At 38.9% G+C, this 14,388-nt stretch overlaps 1 protein-coding gene across 1 annotated transcript; it reads left to right on the top strand.

Moving 5' to 3' along the window:
- The first annotated feature begins 1,127 nt into the window (after nucleotides 1-1,127).
- Nucleotides 1,128-13,933, top strand: LOC140942520 (TNF receptor-associated factor 4-like). Its single transcript, XM_073391437.1, has 7 exons — nucleotides 1,128-1,318; nucleotides 2,638-2,701; nucleotides 3,914-4,015; nucleotides 6,513-6,677; nucleotides 7,010-7,084; nucleotides 8,103-8,183; nucleotides 11,644-13,933. The coding sequence occupies exons 1-7, from the start codon at nucleotides 1,146-1,148 to the stop codon at nucleotides 12,358-12,360; spliced, it is 1,377 nt and encodes a 458-aa protein (XP_073247538.1). The 5' UTR covers nucleotides 1,128-1,145; the 3' UTR covers nucleotides 12,361-13,933.
- The last annotated feature ends 455 nt before the right edge of the window (nucleotides 13,934-14,388 follow it).

Below are 14,388 nucleotides of genomic sequence, written 5' to 3' on the forward strand. Positions count from 1 at the left end.
TTCTAAAGACATTTTTTTGAAGATTCGTCTTTGAGTTCAGCAGAGAGGGTATTCCAAAAATTTGGGCCTTGAAATGCTATGGTAAATTTCCTACAATTGGTTCTAGAAAATTGAGATCTGTAATTCATGGCATTTCTTGTATTGTAAAAATGAAGTTGAGAACTAGACAAGAACATACCATGGAAGCCTACTGGGAGTAACTTATTTTTAAAGGAAAACATAAATAAGCCGATCTGTAGCATATAGATATTACTTAAATAAAGAAAATTATGCTCATAGAATAATGAAGCACTGGGTGCATCAAAACAGGACTTGGCGATTCCTCTCATGATACGTTTCTGCAATATAACAAGTCTATTCAAGGCAGTTTTATACGTAGACCCTTAGTAGTCTTATACGTAGTCTCCCATAACTCGCAACATATCGTGAATCATTCTTCAGTCTTAGTTTCGGGTCAAATTTTGCAGATATACAAGTCTAAGAAATTCTTTAAATCACATGTTGTGCTCGAGGGGATCGGGGAGAGACGTGGGGGGGGGGGGGGGGGGGTCTCCCATTTGAAAGTGACTCAGACGGGGACGATTGTGGTCTAGGGCTAGGCCTTTGGTAGCACGTGGTATTAGTACGACGTTTGAAATTTGTTTTTTTAAATCTATATATCCTTTTCCCTGCTGTCGATTTTACAGCTGGGATGTTGGATTTATTTTAAAAATTGTGCTAAGAAATTTTGGAATTCAAGTCAGTATTTGGCGGACAGGAGGCTCAATAAGATTCGAACTTTTCTCCTCATACTTTTTATAGAAAAAACCTGTGTCCAGAGAACTACACCTATATCTGTATTAAGCGGAGCCTACTAAAGCCCCTAGCCCCGTGGGTTCCTGCACAATAATGTATGCTAGTCTATGCTAGGCATTTGTTATGCATGGCATAAGTGCAGACTGGCATAAGTGTGATTAGTATGCTACACAGCCGTTTTTAGTGTCGTCACGCAACGTGACGACACTAAAAACGGCTGTGTAGCAGAGTAAAGTGTGATTGGCAGTCAAAATATGCGTGCTATGTATGAGAGATTCCACCCATTGCGTCGCGTGATTCACAGCCCACTGAACATCCTTAATTCCCTACCGAATAGCTAGAGGTAGAATATGGCTGAAGCACTAGCAGTTACATTACCTAGCGGATACGATGATGAGTTTGTGAATACAGTCGACGAAGACTTGCACTGTTCAATCTGTCATCTGCCATTGAAGGAAGCCGTACAGACGGGAAAATGTGGGCATCGATTTTGTAGGCAGTGTCTTGATGAACACTTCAGGCGGTTGGTGGTTCTATTAATTGTTTGAGTTAAATATTATCATGCCTATGTCATCGATAGTCAGTCTAGCTAGATGTTATTACTGGCTTCGAGAGAGTGTTTATGCTTACCGAAGCATGACCCAGCGAAGCAATGCCCAAGTCTCGGCGAGCTACGTGGATCTAATACGTCGACAGAGACTGATTTTGTAAGAAAGCCCTGACTAAGTGAAATCGCTCGTCATTGCTGTCGACCTTAAAATCATAGTCTCTCTTAACTGTCCTAAGGCTAATAAAGCGCAATTAAATACGATGCACTCCAAGACGGAACAACTTCCTGCACTGATTGTCCGAGCTACTTCGTCGACTGAAAATTCGCTGAAATTCGCTATGTTCTGGCTTACGTTTGGGTGAGCGAACAAACATGGGAGCTGTGCAAAGTTTTAACACATAGCACAAAAAAGAAAAAAAAAACTTTTACTTGAAAGGTTTTTAGTTCAAGGCTTTTATTTATAAAACAAAGCTGGCTCAATTCTCGGAATCGCGCAAGTTCTATTCATATTAATGACCTGTCATTAATTATTCTTATTGTTGGCTTGGTTGCCGAGGGTCAACTGAGACATCATAGGTTGTTATTTATCATAGGTTGTTTTATTTTTTCAGTTGCTACACAAGGTTTTTTTTTTTCAACGCACGAGTCCTTTACTTGTTGGCATTTTGTTTTCACTTAGTCAAGCGAAGCAACAACAACAATTAGCAACCCAGCGATTGCTAATTGATTGCAACAACAATTAGCGGATGAATTACATAAACCAATAAAACGATGCAATTGTTTTTCGCGTTACCCACGGTAGACATGCACGGTGTATGCTTTTCAGAATCTTCTGAGGAAAGAAAGCCAAATTTTTGACCCTGTTGTCAGGCTTTGCAAAACTGAAGAAAGTTTGACTACTATCGGCTGATAATGAGTTGAAGTGGAGTGCAATGATTTTACAGTGGAACCTCAGTCGATAAAACGAACTTCAGTTAGCGTAGTCCTCGGTATAACGATCGATATATACTTTTTTCGACTTTTTGCCCCAGTAATAGTAAAATATATGGAAAAAAATCTTTTGCTAGTGCCTTGGCCCTTTGTTATATATCGAAGTTCCACTGCACATAATTATGTCCTTGTTTTGTGGTATACAAAATTAAGTTAAGTTTAAATTCTCAGTACTGCAAGCAGTGGACTGGAGCCGGTCTACTTCTCTCCCAATCGAAATTTAGTACACCATGGACAACATCTCGCCTTACTGAGGCCTTGCTGCAGCCCTGCAAGGTTTCTGATGCTGGTTTTTTCTATAGGTTGGAGCTCAACAGGGAACCGTTAAATTGTCCTGTGGAAAGGAACATCCTAATACGAGATAGGGTAGGTGATCTCTTACACTGCCGGTCGTCTCACCATGCACGTAGTATTGAAGCTGACCAGCAGCGGCTCCTGAGCCTGCTTACCATGTCGTTTAGTCTTTCCTACTCACTAACTTATATTTAACAATTATTTCTCGAGCCCAAATGGTCTCTGAGTCAATAGCCCATGAGGCCGAATGCCGAATGGTCTGTTGACTCAGAGGCCATGAGGGCGAGGGGATTAATTGTTTTTAGTAGAAAATAGTTAGTAAAAAATATCGAGACAAAACAACTTTAGCTTGTAAAGCGCGATTCAGCCGCCATTGTTTTGGTAGTCAAAGCCGGCGCTTTTCGCTACTATTGGGCTGTAACATATAGGCTTGTAGTAGCTCAACCAATCAGAACGCAGCATTGATAATAGACCACTAGCTGAATTTTACTAAATTGTAATTAGCCAAAGCTGACCTGACACTGCTATCCTTAATAGTTTAATGAGTATCTTTATGGCATGCAGGACCAGGCCTCACTTTATATATTTTATAGACAATTCATAATTTTTTCCGGGGGATTTCTAATATTAACAACAACAACAACAACAACAACAACAACAACAACTTCGTTAACAGCAATGAAATACATAAAATAGCACACTACCTACATTTAGCAATTAAAGCATGTGAGGTAGGCAGTGTTGGGACGAAGCTACACACGTGAACTGATACATTTTAGACATCATCACAAGGTAAATTTAGGGGATTTACAACATCAAGGAAAAAAGGGTAAATAGGATAACAATATGAAGAATAAATTTGTAAATGAGTAAATAAATAAAAGTTGCAATACATTGGATTAATATGATCCTCTTTTTCATTCATTAATAAAGGTGTCTCAGTATATATATCAGCATATTCATCATTATGGCTCTTGATTTATTCTAATACCATTCTATTCTTTTCTATCCCCTAATGAAGACTAGTTTTGTCTAGTCGAAATATTGGGCAAATAAATTCATATCCCTCGATCAGCTGTCCGATCAGCCTTGCCTTCAATTTTAATTTCCCTCTCTAAACGTTTGTCCAAGTGGTCCTTGCCAGAATTGTTCACCAAAAAATTTGCTCGACTAGACAAAATACCCCGGAAAATGAATGGGTTAAAACACCATGCTCGCAGTATATTTATTTGAGCAAACAAACAAACAAATGAACGAACGTTAATTTAACTCTTTATTTTTTAGGACATTTTCCCTGACAAGGCAACAGAAAGAAAGATACTTTCCTTCATCATCAAATGTCCAAGCGACGGTTGCCAGTGGACTGGTGAACTAAGGTCAAAAACTGTAAGTGGCGCCACTCCATGTTGTTTCTACCACCGTGATTTAGCATTAAAATAGGAAGAAAATGAAAATAAGAATATGAATAGAATCGTTGGTCACATTGTAACTAGCGCAGAAGTCATCATGGCTTCAAGAGTTGTGTATTATCAGTTGTCATAATACTTTCAACTTATGCTATACATTTTGCAGAGGAAAGTGCATCATTTTCGTGCATAACTTGTTAGGTTCAAGAACTGTCAAATGACTTAAATATGCAAGACATCCTTTGATCAACTAGTTTTTTTTATAGGAGATGGACTGTTGATATTAATAAGTTGACAGTTTATTTTTCTGGAATCAGCTGAATCAGCACTTTATTGCTCGGACATCTTGTCCTCAACTTGACATTGGTTTTCTTTTACGATCAATTTTTACCTTGAGAGTTAACTGCATGTTAACGAGCAAGACGTATATTACAAAGGTTAAAAGGGACAGAGTTTAAAAAGTGGAGATAATCTGTGATTAATCGGAGAAAGAAGAACGGGGGAGAAAGTAAACGGGTCAAAGAAAAGGAAAAGGGAAGACGGAGCTGAAGACTGAAGTCAGTGAAACTAACCAAGACAAAGAGACGAAAAGAGAAGGAAAGAGCGAAACAGTAAGAGATAAAGCTAGTACGAAACTCTAAAAGGAAAGTGGAAGCCCTTCTAAATAAATCGTCTTGTCCTTCTGAGAGTTCTCATCACTCCTACTTCACACTGATGGAGCTCGGAGCACTGATGGATGCATATAACATATAACCTGTGCAGAACTCGTGGCTCCAAACTGCTGGACAAGCTAAAATCACTGTAGAACAGCGAAGAAAGATCTCATTTATTTAACATACATCCGTTTGACTAAGTAGGTTGAATATGACTGAGCCCGGGAGAGTGTAGCATAGTCACTTCATGGTTTGCAAATGACGTCGCTAAATTCAAACTACAAAACTATCGATCCTACCGAGATTTTACTTTCATGATGTATTAGAGCAGCTGAAAACTAAGTTTCAAACAAATTTTCGTTTCAAAAGGGTTCTTGGTTTTGTAATAGAGTACGTACGCCTGAATTTCTAAGTTACAGCGTGACGTGGAATTTAGGGCGTATGGAAAAGCCCGAATCCGGAATCCGGAGCCGGAAACGGAAACGGACCGGAACCGGAACCGGAACCTAAGAAATAAAACTTGGAGACGTTTCTGTCTTAAGAGTGTCACTAACAATTATTGCTCGATCAAGACTTTTCATCCCCACATTATATTTATTTATTGTCATTATATTTTTTACTGTCGCATTTTTTGCGTACGGCGCAAAATTTTTCTTCGAGAATTTCATATACGCGTAAGCGTTGCATTTTGGGATCATGATTGACATGAGTACTCCTCCTCCCTTTGCTGCCTTTTCCTCACAATGGTTGAAACACAGAGCCCTTTTAACAAATGAGTAACTTAGGCTCCGGAGAAGAAAATGAATAACACAGCGGTCTTAAACATCACATAGTAATAATGGCTGTTTTTCGCAGTCAATCGGCTTCTGATTAGTTGTAGTCTCGATCTGTCGAAAATTCCTCGACCTACAGCTGCAGTCACAGATTATGACTGCTAGGAATAACAGTAGGATGCACTTACCATTTTTTTTGCAAGTCACTTTCCGAATGTGAGTATACCTTTGGTGTCACGATCACTGTGCTGAAAATTTCTCAAAACAATGATAACAGAGGACGCCATCTTGAATTTTATTCCCACACGGGTATCGGGAACCGGTTTCAGAGCTTCCCAGTTTACCCTGGTCTCAATGTAAGTTCCGGTTCCGGTTCCGTTTCCGTTTCCGGATCCGGTTCCGGATTCCGGATTCCGGATTCCGGCTTTTCCATACGCCCTGGGATGACATGACAGCCGAGAGAGCTGCAAAAAGGTGACGTATTTCGGGGAATTTTGCTATCTAAACAGTTCATGTATTAGAAAAAGTATTACTTTAATGTTTATGAGTTCCTCGAGGAATAAATTCACGCTTTTGTACCAAAACTCGGTAACAGATGTTTTTGTTGGTTTCCGTCCGCCATGTTGGTGCCCATCCAGGTGGGCACCAGCGTGGCGTCTATATACAAATCTCTATAAATTTAGGTAAAACATTTCTTCAATGGGATATCTCGTATAAGAAATATTCTTCTGGCCTGAATATTGGCAAGGGTGTTTGCATATTTACCTCCTTTCATTTCCCAGATTCCGGACTTTGTGAAAGGTTTTGATTTTTATTTTGATATATTTTGAGTGGCGTGACACTGAAAACCAGCAATACAGCGGAACCCTGTTACTACCGTCACTAATGGGCCAAAAAAATTTGGCCGTGATAACGGGTGACCGTATTAGCGAGGTAAGTTGATGGTAGTAGTAATAAATATAATAGGTTACAATAGCTAACAACAAAACAGCTTAGTTTGGGCATAATGTCAACGCATGAACACTAACCAATTATTTTCTTTTTAAAAAAGAACCACTTAACAACGTGTCCCCTCAAAATTGTGTTTTGCACAAACGAAAACTGCTTTAACACTATGACAAGGAACATTCTGCAGAAACACGTGACCACCACGTGTCCATGGAGGATTCTTCTTTGCACTCACTGCAGTGAATCACATCCAGAGTGTGAAACTGAGGTAAGAATCTTGATTACTAAATTGCCCTGCTTTTGCGAGCTTGTAGAGTAGAAGGAGCTTATTATTAGCATACCGTTGGCATCTGCAAGAAGACTATTAAATGAGGTGAAATCTGCTGTTTCAAAAACAAGCCAGCAACAGCAACAACATCAACCGCAATAAATGGTAACCTGCATTAATCGGCCACTTGCCAACCTTCCACAGAGTTATTTTCATTTTCTTCTAGTTCACCTGTATTTAGTTAAATAAGCGGTCAGTTGGCCTTTCCAGCTGTATCAGCGGTGACCTCTTAATTCAGGTTTCGCGGTAATTTCAATGATTTTATTTTCTAGGCTCATCATGCCGAATGTAAGAAATTCCCATTAAGCTGTTCTCAAAACTGTGGAGCTGTCATTCCGAGAGAAGAGGTATACAAGATTTACAGTATTAAGCGCATTCGTTGAAACAATAGCCAAATAACCTTTATAAAACAAGGCCTCAAGGGAACATCTGTACCCAATCAACAGCTGCCTTAGATTCATTTATACAGCTTGTGTTAGCTGAAAAATCAATTTTTCTTCACATTTCGTCTACTAACTTGTTGTATTGATTTTTCCCTAAGATACGTAATAAAATATGCAAATTAAAAAAAGAAGGTTCTCCGGAGTTAACACCCGCAAAAACGCTGAATATTCACTAACGAAACAAAATCTAATTGGTATTTGTTATGCACACACCTATATTTATTAAAAGAGATAAATAATTTGCATGTGTGCCGTCTCTTCAATAAAACAAAGTTTTGAAAATGAAAGGTTCACTTGATAAACTCGTACACACGCACAGCTGCAATTGCAGCGTCATTCCTTCCTCCCAGAATGAGACTAGAGAAAATTAATATAAAGAAAGTCCACCAGACAAGAAAAAGTCTTTGCATAGCTTCCTTGTAGCCTCAGGCAACCGTCCTTTTGTAACGGTTACACTGACCTCCATTCTCCAACCTTTCTCTGAAGCAGGACAGTCTTGCCAAGTTGAAGGAAAGGTTACTTCCTAATTGACGTCGCCTCCTCCTCAGATTGGCGAGTAAGGCACATCAGAAAAAAAAACTAAGTTATTTAAGAGACTTAATTGTCAAAAAAAAGTGCCCTTCTCAATTTATTTTCCCTTCATTCAATTCATTTTATTCTCAGATTTATCTTCGGCTTATTCTAAACTTTGACATCAGACAGTCACCCTGCAGCCGACATGTATGATGAGAGGGGGCTGGATCAAGATGGAAAGCAGTGCATCGCGCGCTTTCCCTTCTTCTCTAAATCATCTTGGCACTATATTGCTGACGCGGATACATTCTGTTTTTAAAACAGCTAATTTTCGAGTAAACAGTCCGGCTTCGATCGACGTCTGCACTGATTCCCAGCTGAGTCGACAATATCTCGTTTTAATTTGCAGATTTCACCTCACATTGAAAAGGACTGTCCGCTCTCAATAATTTCCTGTCCGTATTTTGACCATATGGGCTGCGAAGCTAAGGTAATACTAACACAAACAGGTGAGCTTTAACACTTTTAGTTAATTTTTAATATGTTAAATTATTATTAAAATCAAAATCTTTCAGTGGTTTTCCTGCAAAATGCCAATTGAAGAAGAAATTTTACTCTAAGGGAATCCGATTCACTATCTCTACCGTCTCCGAAAAGTACTCGTACTTTATGGTCTTCACTTCTTTTCGTGCCTAGCTTCAAAACTATGGAACTCTCTTCCGGATTCTTTTAGAATTTCTGACTTTTCTGATTTCATGCGCCAGATTCAAAAGTATGTATTGACTATTTTTAATAGTAGTACTGTATTTAAAACCATACTTTTAACTCGAAGATACTAGCTTATCTTTAACTTCTCCAAATTCGAAGTCAAATAAAGTATATGTATATATGTAATGGTAACTTCACAGGTTTTCAGGCTTCAGCAGTAATCATCTTTTATAGCGACAGTGCTGTTTGGTATGGTCCGAAATTATAGGATCACACTCATTAGGCGGCTTCAAAGATTGAGCGTAAAAATTAAGAGCTGGCAGTAAAATTTGAATGGTTGTAATAGGGATGCGTTACATTCAAGAGATTGTATTTAGGTAACAGATGGAATGTGTCTTGGCGGTTTTGTTACTCTAAAGTTCCGAAGTTTCTGTGGGGGTATGAACTCGCTAGTTCATTTCTCTTATGGGGGATTGTATGTTGTATCCACTTTCTGTAAGAGCTTTCTGGTAAGGGGCAATGGATTCGTCAAATACTTATTTGCTGGATGAAATGCTAGTTAACCTTTTGCTTATGTTGAGAGGGATATTTTTCAGTAGTGCAGGGGGGTGGTTGCTCTGTTGGTCGGGACATACGGCAGTTTGTTATTAGGCTTCATGTATGGCTTGTAGCTCCCGTTTGTGATGCTGAAGGTTAAGAAAGTTGACAATCTTTTTGTTAGCTTCAATTGTGACTTTAAGACCATTCGATTTGAACACGTTGCTGACTTCTTGTTGTTTGTTTGTTTCAGTTTCTTTTGAAGTTGCCTGGAATAGAAACGTAAACCCTACAGCAACACTAGCAAAAAATGTAATCTTTGTCTTTATGAAAAATTCATCAACATTTGTAAAAAAGAGCTGTGTAGCCTAAACAAGCGAAACGAACAAGCGTCTGAGTTCATGCCCCCATAGAAACAGATATGTACTCAGGAACTTTAGACTAACGTAACTAAGACACAATCCATCTGTTAGCTAAAGTTAAGTCCGGCAATCTCTTGAATGTAACGCATCCCCATAACAACCATCCAAATGTTACTGCCAGCTTTAACTTTTAACGGTCAATTGTTGAAGTTGCCTGATGAGTGTGGTCCTATAATTTCGAACCATTCGAAACAGCACCGTCGTAATAGACGATAATTACTCCTGAATCCTGAACTCCTGTGAAGTTATAGTCAAGGGTCTTCGATCAAATGAATTGAGCGCTCTACGAAATACATTCTACCCAAAATACAAGTATTTATTTAAGCAATAGACCACACTTTCTATGGGTTTACCGGCGTGATAACCCACGCAGGATCATGTTGGGAAAACAAGAAGCGCTTTCGAGTGTTCTCCCAACATCCGAAAATCCCAACATCCGAACATCGCCAAATCAAAAACAATCCCTAAACTATGAGTTTACTGGCACAATAAACCATAGATTTTTAACCAATCAGAACGCGCGTACTATCTTAGTTATTTTATAAATATGTATATTCCCTAAATTGCCTGATGAGTCTGGTCATCTTTTGACCTTACGAAACAGATCTCAGTGTAGCATCAAACGAATGAATATCTTCTTAAGTCTGATTGACATTCAATAAATTTATCTTTGCTCCTCTAATGAATTATAAACGGAATATTCTAAAATACAGAATTACATGGAGGGGCTTCTTTTCGGAATTTTAAGGTATACATGTACACAGTCGACTCCTATATCTCGAACCCTCGCTACTGACACGAACCTCATGCCAACTCGAAGTATACTAATTTTTGTTTCTCTTCAGATCATTTCTATATAATTTTACCCTCAATAACTCGAACCATGTTTTATGCGCGTGACAAGTAAAAACTGACAGACTTACTGTAATGATTTGATTTAGCTCCCGAAGCGCTTATTTACTTTTGGTGCCTCAAAAGAGGGCACTCATTCGGAACAGGGTGCTTATTTCTTTTTTGAGAAACAACCGAATGTTTAAAAGAAACTTTAATACTTATTTAAAACGAACAATAACAGAAACTGTAACAGTAACAAATACTGACGGTGAATGTTCAGTTAACGTGAGGGACTTAGCTTGAAGCTGATAATAAACTTTTTGGACATGTACCGATGGAACTTTCCTTCCTTGTAATAACCTTTCTTAAAAAAGCCCGCAGTGAGAAGAAAGTGCAAGTCAAGGTGACTGGATCAAGGAGACTGGAAAACAGACTTGCTGCCCCTGGATCCTTTCTCGCCAGAACGACCATCCGAGCAATCGCCACAAAATTTGAAGAAGAGATCATTCGTTTGAAGAGTTTATGCACCGTCACATGGACATAAGGCCACTGTTTTTGTAATGTGGCATTACCGTTCGTTTGTGAGCAATTAAAGGAAGATGAACCTCGGTTGATACGTACCCGCACTCTAATGCAATATTAGAGTAGGGGCGCTTAGCAGAATGGGGGCGGTTATTAACAAAAACACATTCAAACGGGGCGCTTATATTCGAAAGGAAGCGCTTATTGGAAGGAGGGCACTAAATTGAATCATTACGTTAATCACGGTTTTGAAGGTAACCGCGTGAAAATATACAATGTTGTGTGTAAAAATTATTCTTCCTGTCGACTAAAATTTCCCATGAAATATTGCAAATAAATGTCTGGACAATCTAAAGCACGCGACCGCACAAATTTAGGCACAGGTGCGGCCCCCATGCATTAATTGTTAGTACAATCCTTTGCTGTGAAGCTTAAGTTTACAATTTTTTTTTTGAGAACAGCCGTTTTATGAAAACCATCCGACAGTAGATTCCGATATATACAAAACCCTTCACCCGTCAAGATGGCTTTCAAAACCGTCATCAGGTCTATAGCGTACGGCAAAAGGAAAATTGAATTTTTAATATTTCAAAACAATCGTGTATTCTTTGCCTCTGCTTTTTTGTCAGTCCAGGTCAAATCAATTACAGAATGTTCTGTAAATTCCGTGTTTTAGAGTATTCCGTATATTCCGTATTTTAGACTATATATTCCGTGTATTCCGTCATTCCGAGAGAGCCACCCGAGTTGAGCGCTTTTTTGAAATCCACTCAACTGAACTGAATATGTATGTCCTCACATATAAAAGGTATTTAAAGTTTTCGGATGTTTCGCAATTTTATACCAATAAATCTAGCAAAACAACGTATAAATGACAAGTACTTGTACTATGTTTATACTTTACATGATACTATGTATATACTTCAGATTCAGCGAAGAGAGGTTGAATCGCATCTTCAAGCAGCCATGAGACTTCATCTTGACTTAGCTTGTGTGAAATTATGTGACACACAAAAGAAGTTCGAAGAGACCACAAAAAGGCTTGAGGAAAGGGTCAATGCTCTGGAGGAACACATACATTTTTCTGAAGAAAAGTGTGACACACAAAAGAAGTTTGAAGAGACCACAAAAAAATTTGAGGAAAGGGTCAATGCTCTGGAGGAACACATACATTTTTCTGAAGAAAAGTGTGAATCATTTGCGTGGAAGATAGACGGTTTTAGTGAGGTCTTAAGAAAAGCAAAAAGTGGAGAGGAAGCCACAAAAGAAAGCTCTCCATTTTACATATGTGGATATAAATGCAAGTTGCAATTGTATTCTAATGGCAATGGCGTTGGAAAAAATACTCACCTGTCAATTTTCTTTGTAATAATAAAAGGAGAATACGATGCCATGTTAACCTGGCCTTTCCAGAAAAAGGTGACGTTTACGTTAGTTGATCAACAAGAAAATGCAAACGACAGGGAGAACATTGTTAAGTCCTTTACTTCAGACTCCAAACGTAGAAACTTTGAGAGGCCTGTAAAAGAAGAGAACATTGGGCGGGGCCTTGCTAAATTCGTATCCCAGGAAGAACTGCAAAAAAGGCGCTACATTGTAGACGACGCTATCTTTATTCAGTTTCACATTACTTCACCAGAGTAAATGTAACTGTCGTTTTAAATTCGTGAGAAGTAAAATCTTATACTCGGTTAATTCACTGGTTTACTGTTACATTATTATGCATGATAGTTCGACAAAGATCTTCTTGTCATCTACACTGTGGTCCTCTTTTTAAAAATCAGATTCAATCGGATGGTCTCAAACTTCAATGTAGTACACAGCGTGCATGTTTCGTGATCTACATTCAAAATTCGTGCGGGGGCCATAGAATGTGTAGTCTACGTATTAAGCGGATGTCCGTAAAGCGGGGTTTGACTGTACTATCGGAGATGGCTAATGATCTTTCCACCAATGAAAGTCTGCATGAATTTTAGTCTTATTTGAAGCTCTGACTCGCAGCGGGTCGCATTCCTAGTCACGATTTTTTTACGAAGCTGGTTCGGGGTATCGATTTAATTTTTGTTTTTAATTTTTAATCCCCGTTTGTCTGCATAACTTAGGCTTCTCCACATCATTGAATCTGAAAGAAAGAAGCCTAGCTTCAATTCTCCCTGATTACGATCATCGCGGGTCCCGGGTTTCATCGCGATTAGCGTATTGGACAGTTGGATAGGAACTCTACCTGTCAGAGTTTAGTGCTCAAATACTGAAAGTCTGGGGCTCACCCCGAGTTTCGAGGGTTTGCGAGACACGTATTTCAAGTTAACTTTTAAATCTCGGTCTCCCTACTGGAAAAGTGAAAAAGACGTAGCCTGTATGTAGTGCAAATACAGTCATCTCTCCTCACTTCTCGCCGCCAGGGGTGTCTCGTGGAAGAGACTTGCGAGGGACGTGTCTCTCCCCTGTGAACTTGCGGAACGGGGAGAGACGGCTGTATTCGCAGGCTAAAAGAGGGTCTGCTAGGGAAAAGGTGACCCACTGTCGTCTTCTCGCAAAGTCTTGAATTTACACAGTGTCACTTGTACTTTTGGAAGTTTAATGAACGTACGTTTTAGCAGCCTCTAACGTTTTCAATGATTTAGACGACAGCATTAAAGTACTCTGCATTAAAAGAAAGGATTTCAAATCAAAATTGTGGGCAATACCTTGTAGACGTATCATGAATCAAAGCTAGATCATTTCAGTGAAATTATTATCTAGTAGCGTTCATACTAGTATTTTTTTTGTAATACTTTTCTTTCTGTGTTTCTACTATTTGTTAGTTGGTTTCGAAAATAATCTCAATAGACCTCTTTAGCTTGTATGTTTTGTTTTCCCAATACAGGTCAAGTGATAATACTCTAGGGAACCGTTTTTTTCAATTTCCTCTTATTCACTTGCATAATCATGCAAATATACGCATAATTTATGAAAAGACAATGGGTCAAGTTCTCCTGGGACCCGCTCTATTGGGAAAACAAAACATACAAGCTAAACAGGTTTATTGCTCGTGTGATATTGTTTATTTTCGTTCTCCGTACGGTAAAATACTGTCTGTTTCAAAGTTCTGTTGCTCATCAGCTGGATTAGCTTTCAAGTGTTTCTGGGTAACCGTTAATTGTTTTAAGTGAAGTCTTGCCTTAATTTTGGTGTAAATTAGTGAGAGTTCAACTTAGGTAATAAAGTTGTTGTTGTAGTTGTTGTTGTTGACTTCCGGATAACCCAAACCTTTGAGGTTAATTTGTCCGGAAGAAAAGAGTTTTACCCTGAGCGATACTTTGTAATGCGCAGAACCAAGGGAGAGATTCAGCATATGAATAAGACACTCATATGCACTATAATATTCTTACACGAGTTCGAATTATCAAGGGTAATTAGTTACAATAAATCGAATGGAAATTAATTCTTGGTTAGATTTACGCGAGATTTGATTTGACCTGAGCGGTCGTCCCCCATCTTTCCTGAGAGCCACGCGCAGCGAGCGAAAAAAAAATTGTGAAAAAAAAAAAATTAGAAAAAGGAAGAGAGATTGAGAGAGAAAAAAAGGACTTGCGCCCTAGTTCCTCGTGGCCTAGCCGCTCGTCCCTCGCGCTTATAATTACTCTCGATCTACTGTGACTGAAAAGACAAATAAGAGACTGCTCGCAATCT

Source organism: Porites lutea, chromosome 7 (assembly GCF_958299795.1).
Source record: "Porites lutea chromosome 7, jaPorLute2.1, whole genome shotgun sequence".
NCBI lineage: Eukaryota > Metazoa > Cnidaria > Anthozoa > Scleractinia > Poritidae > Porites > Porites lutea.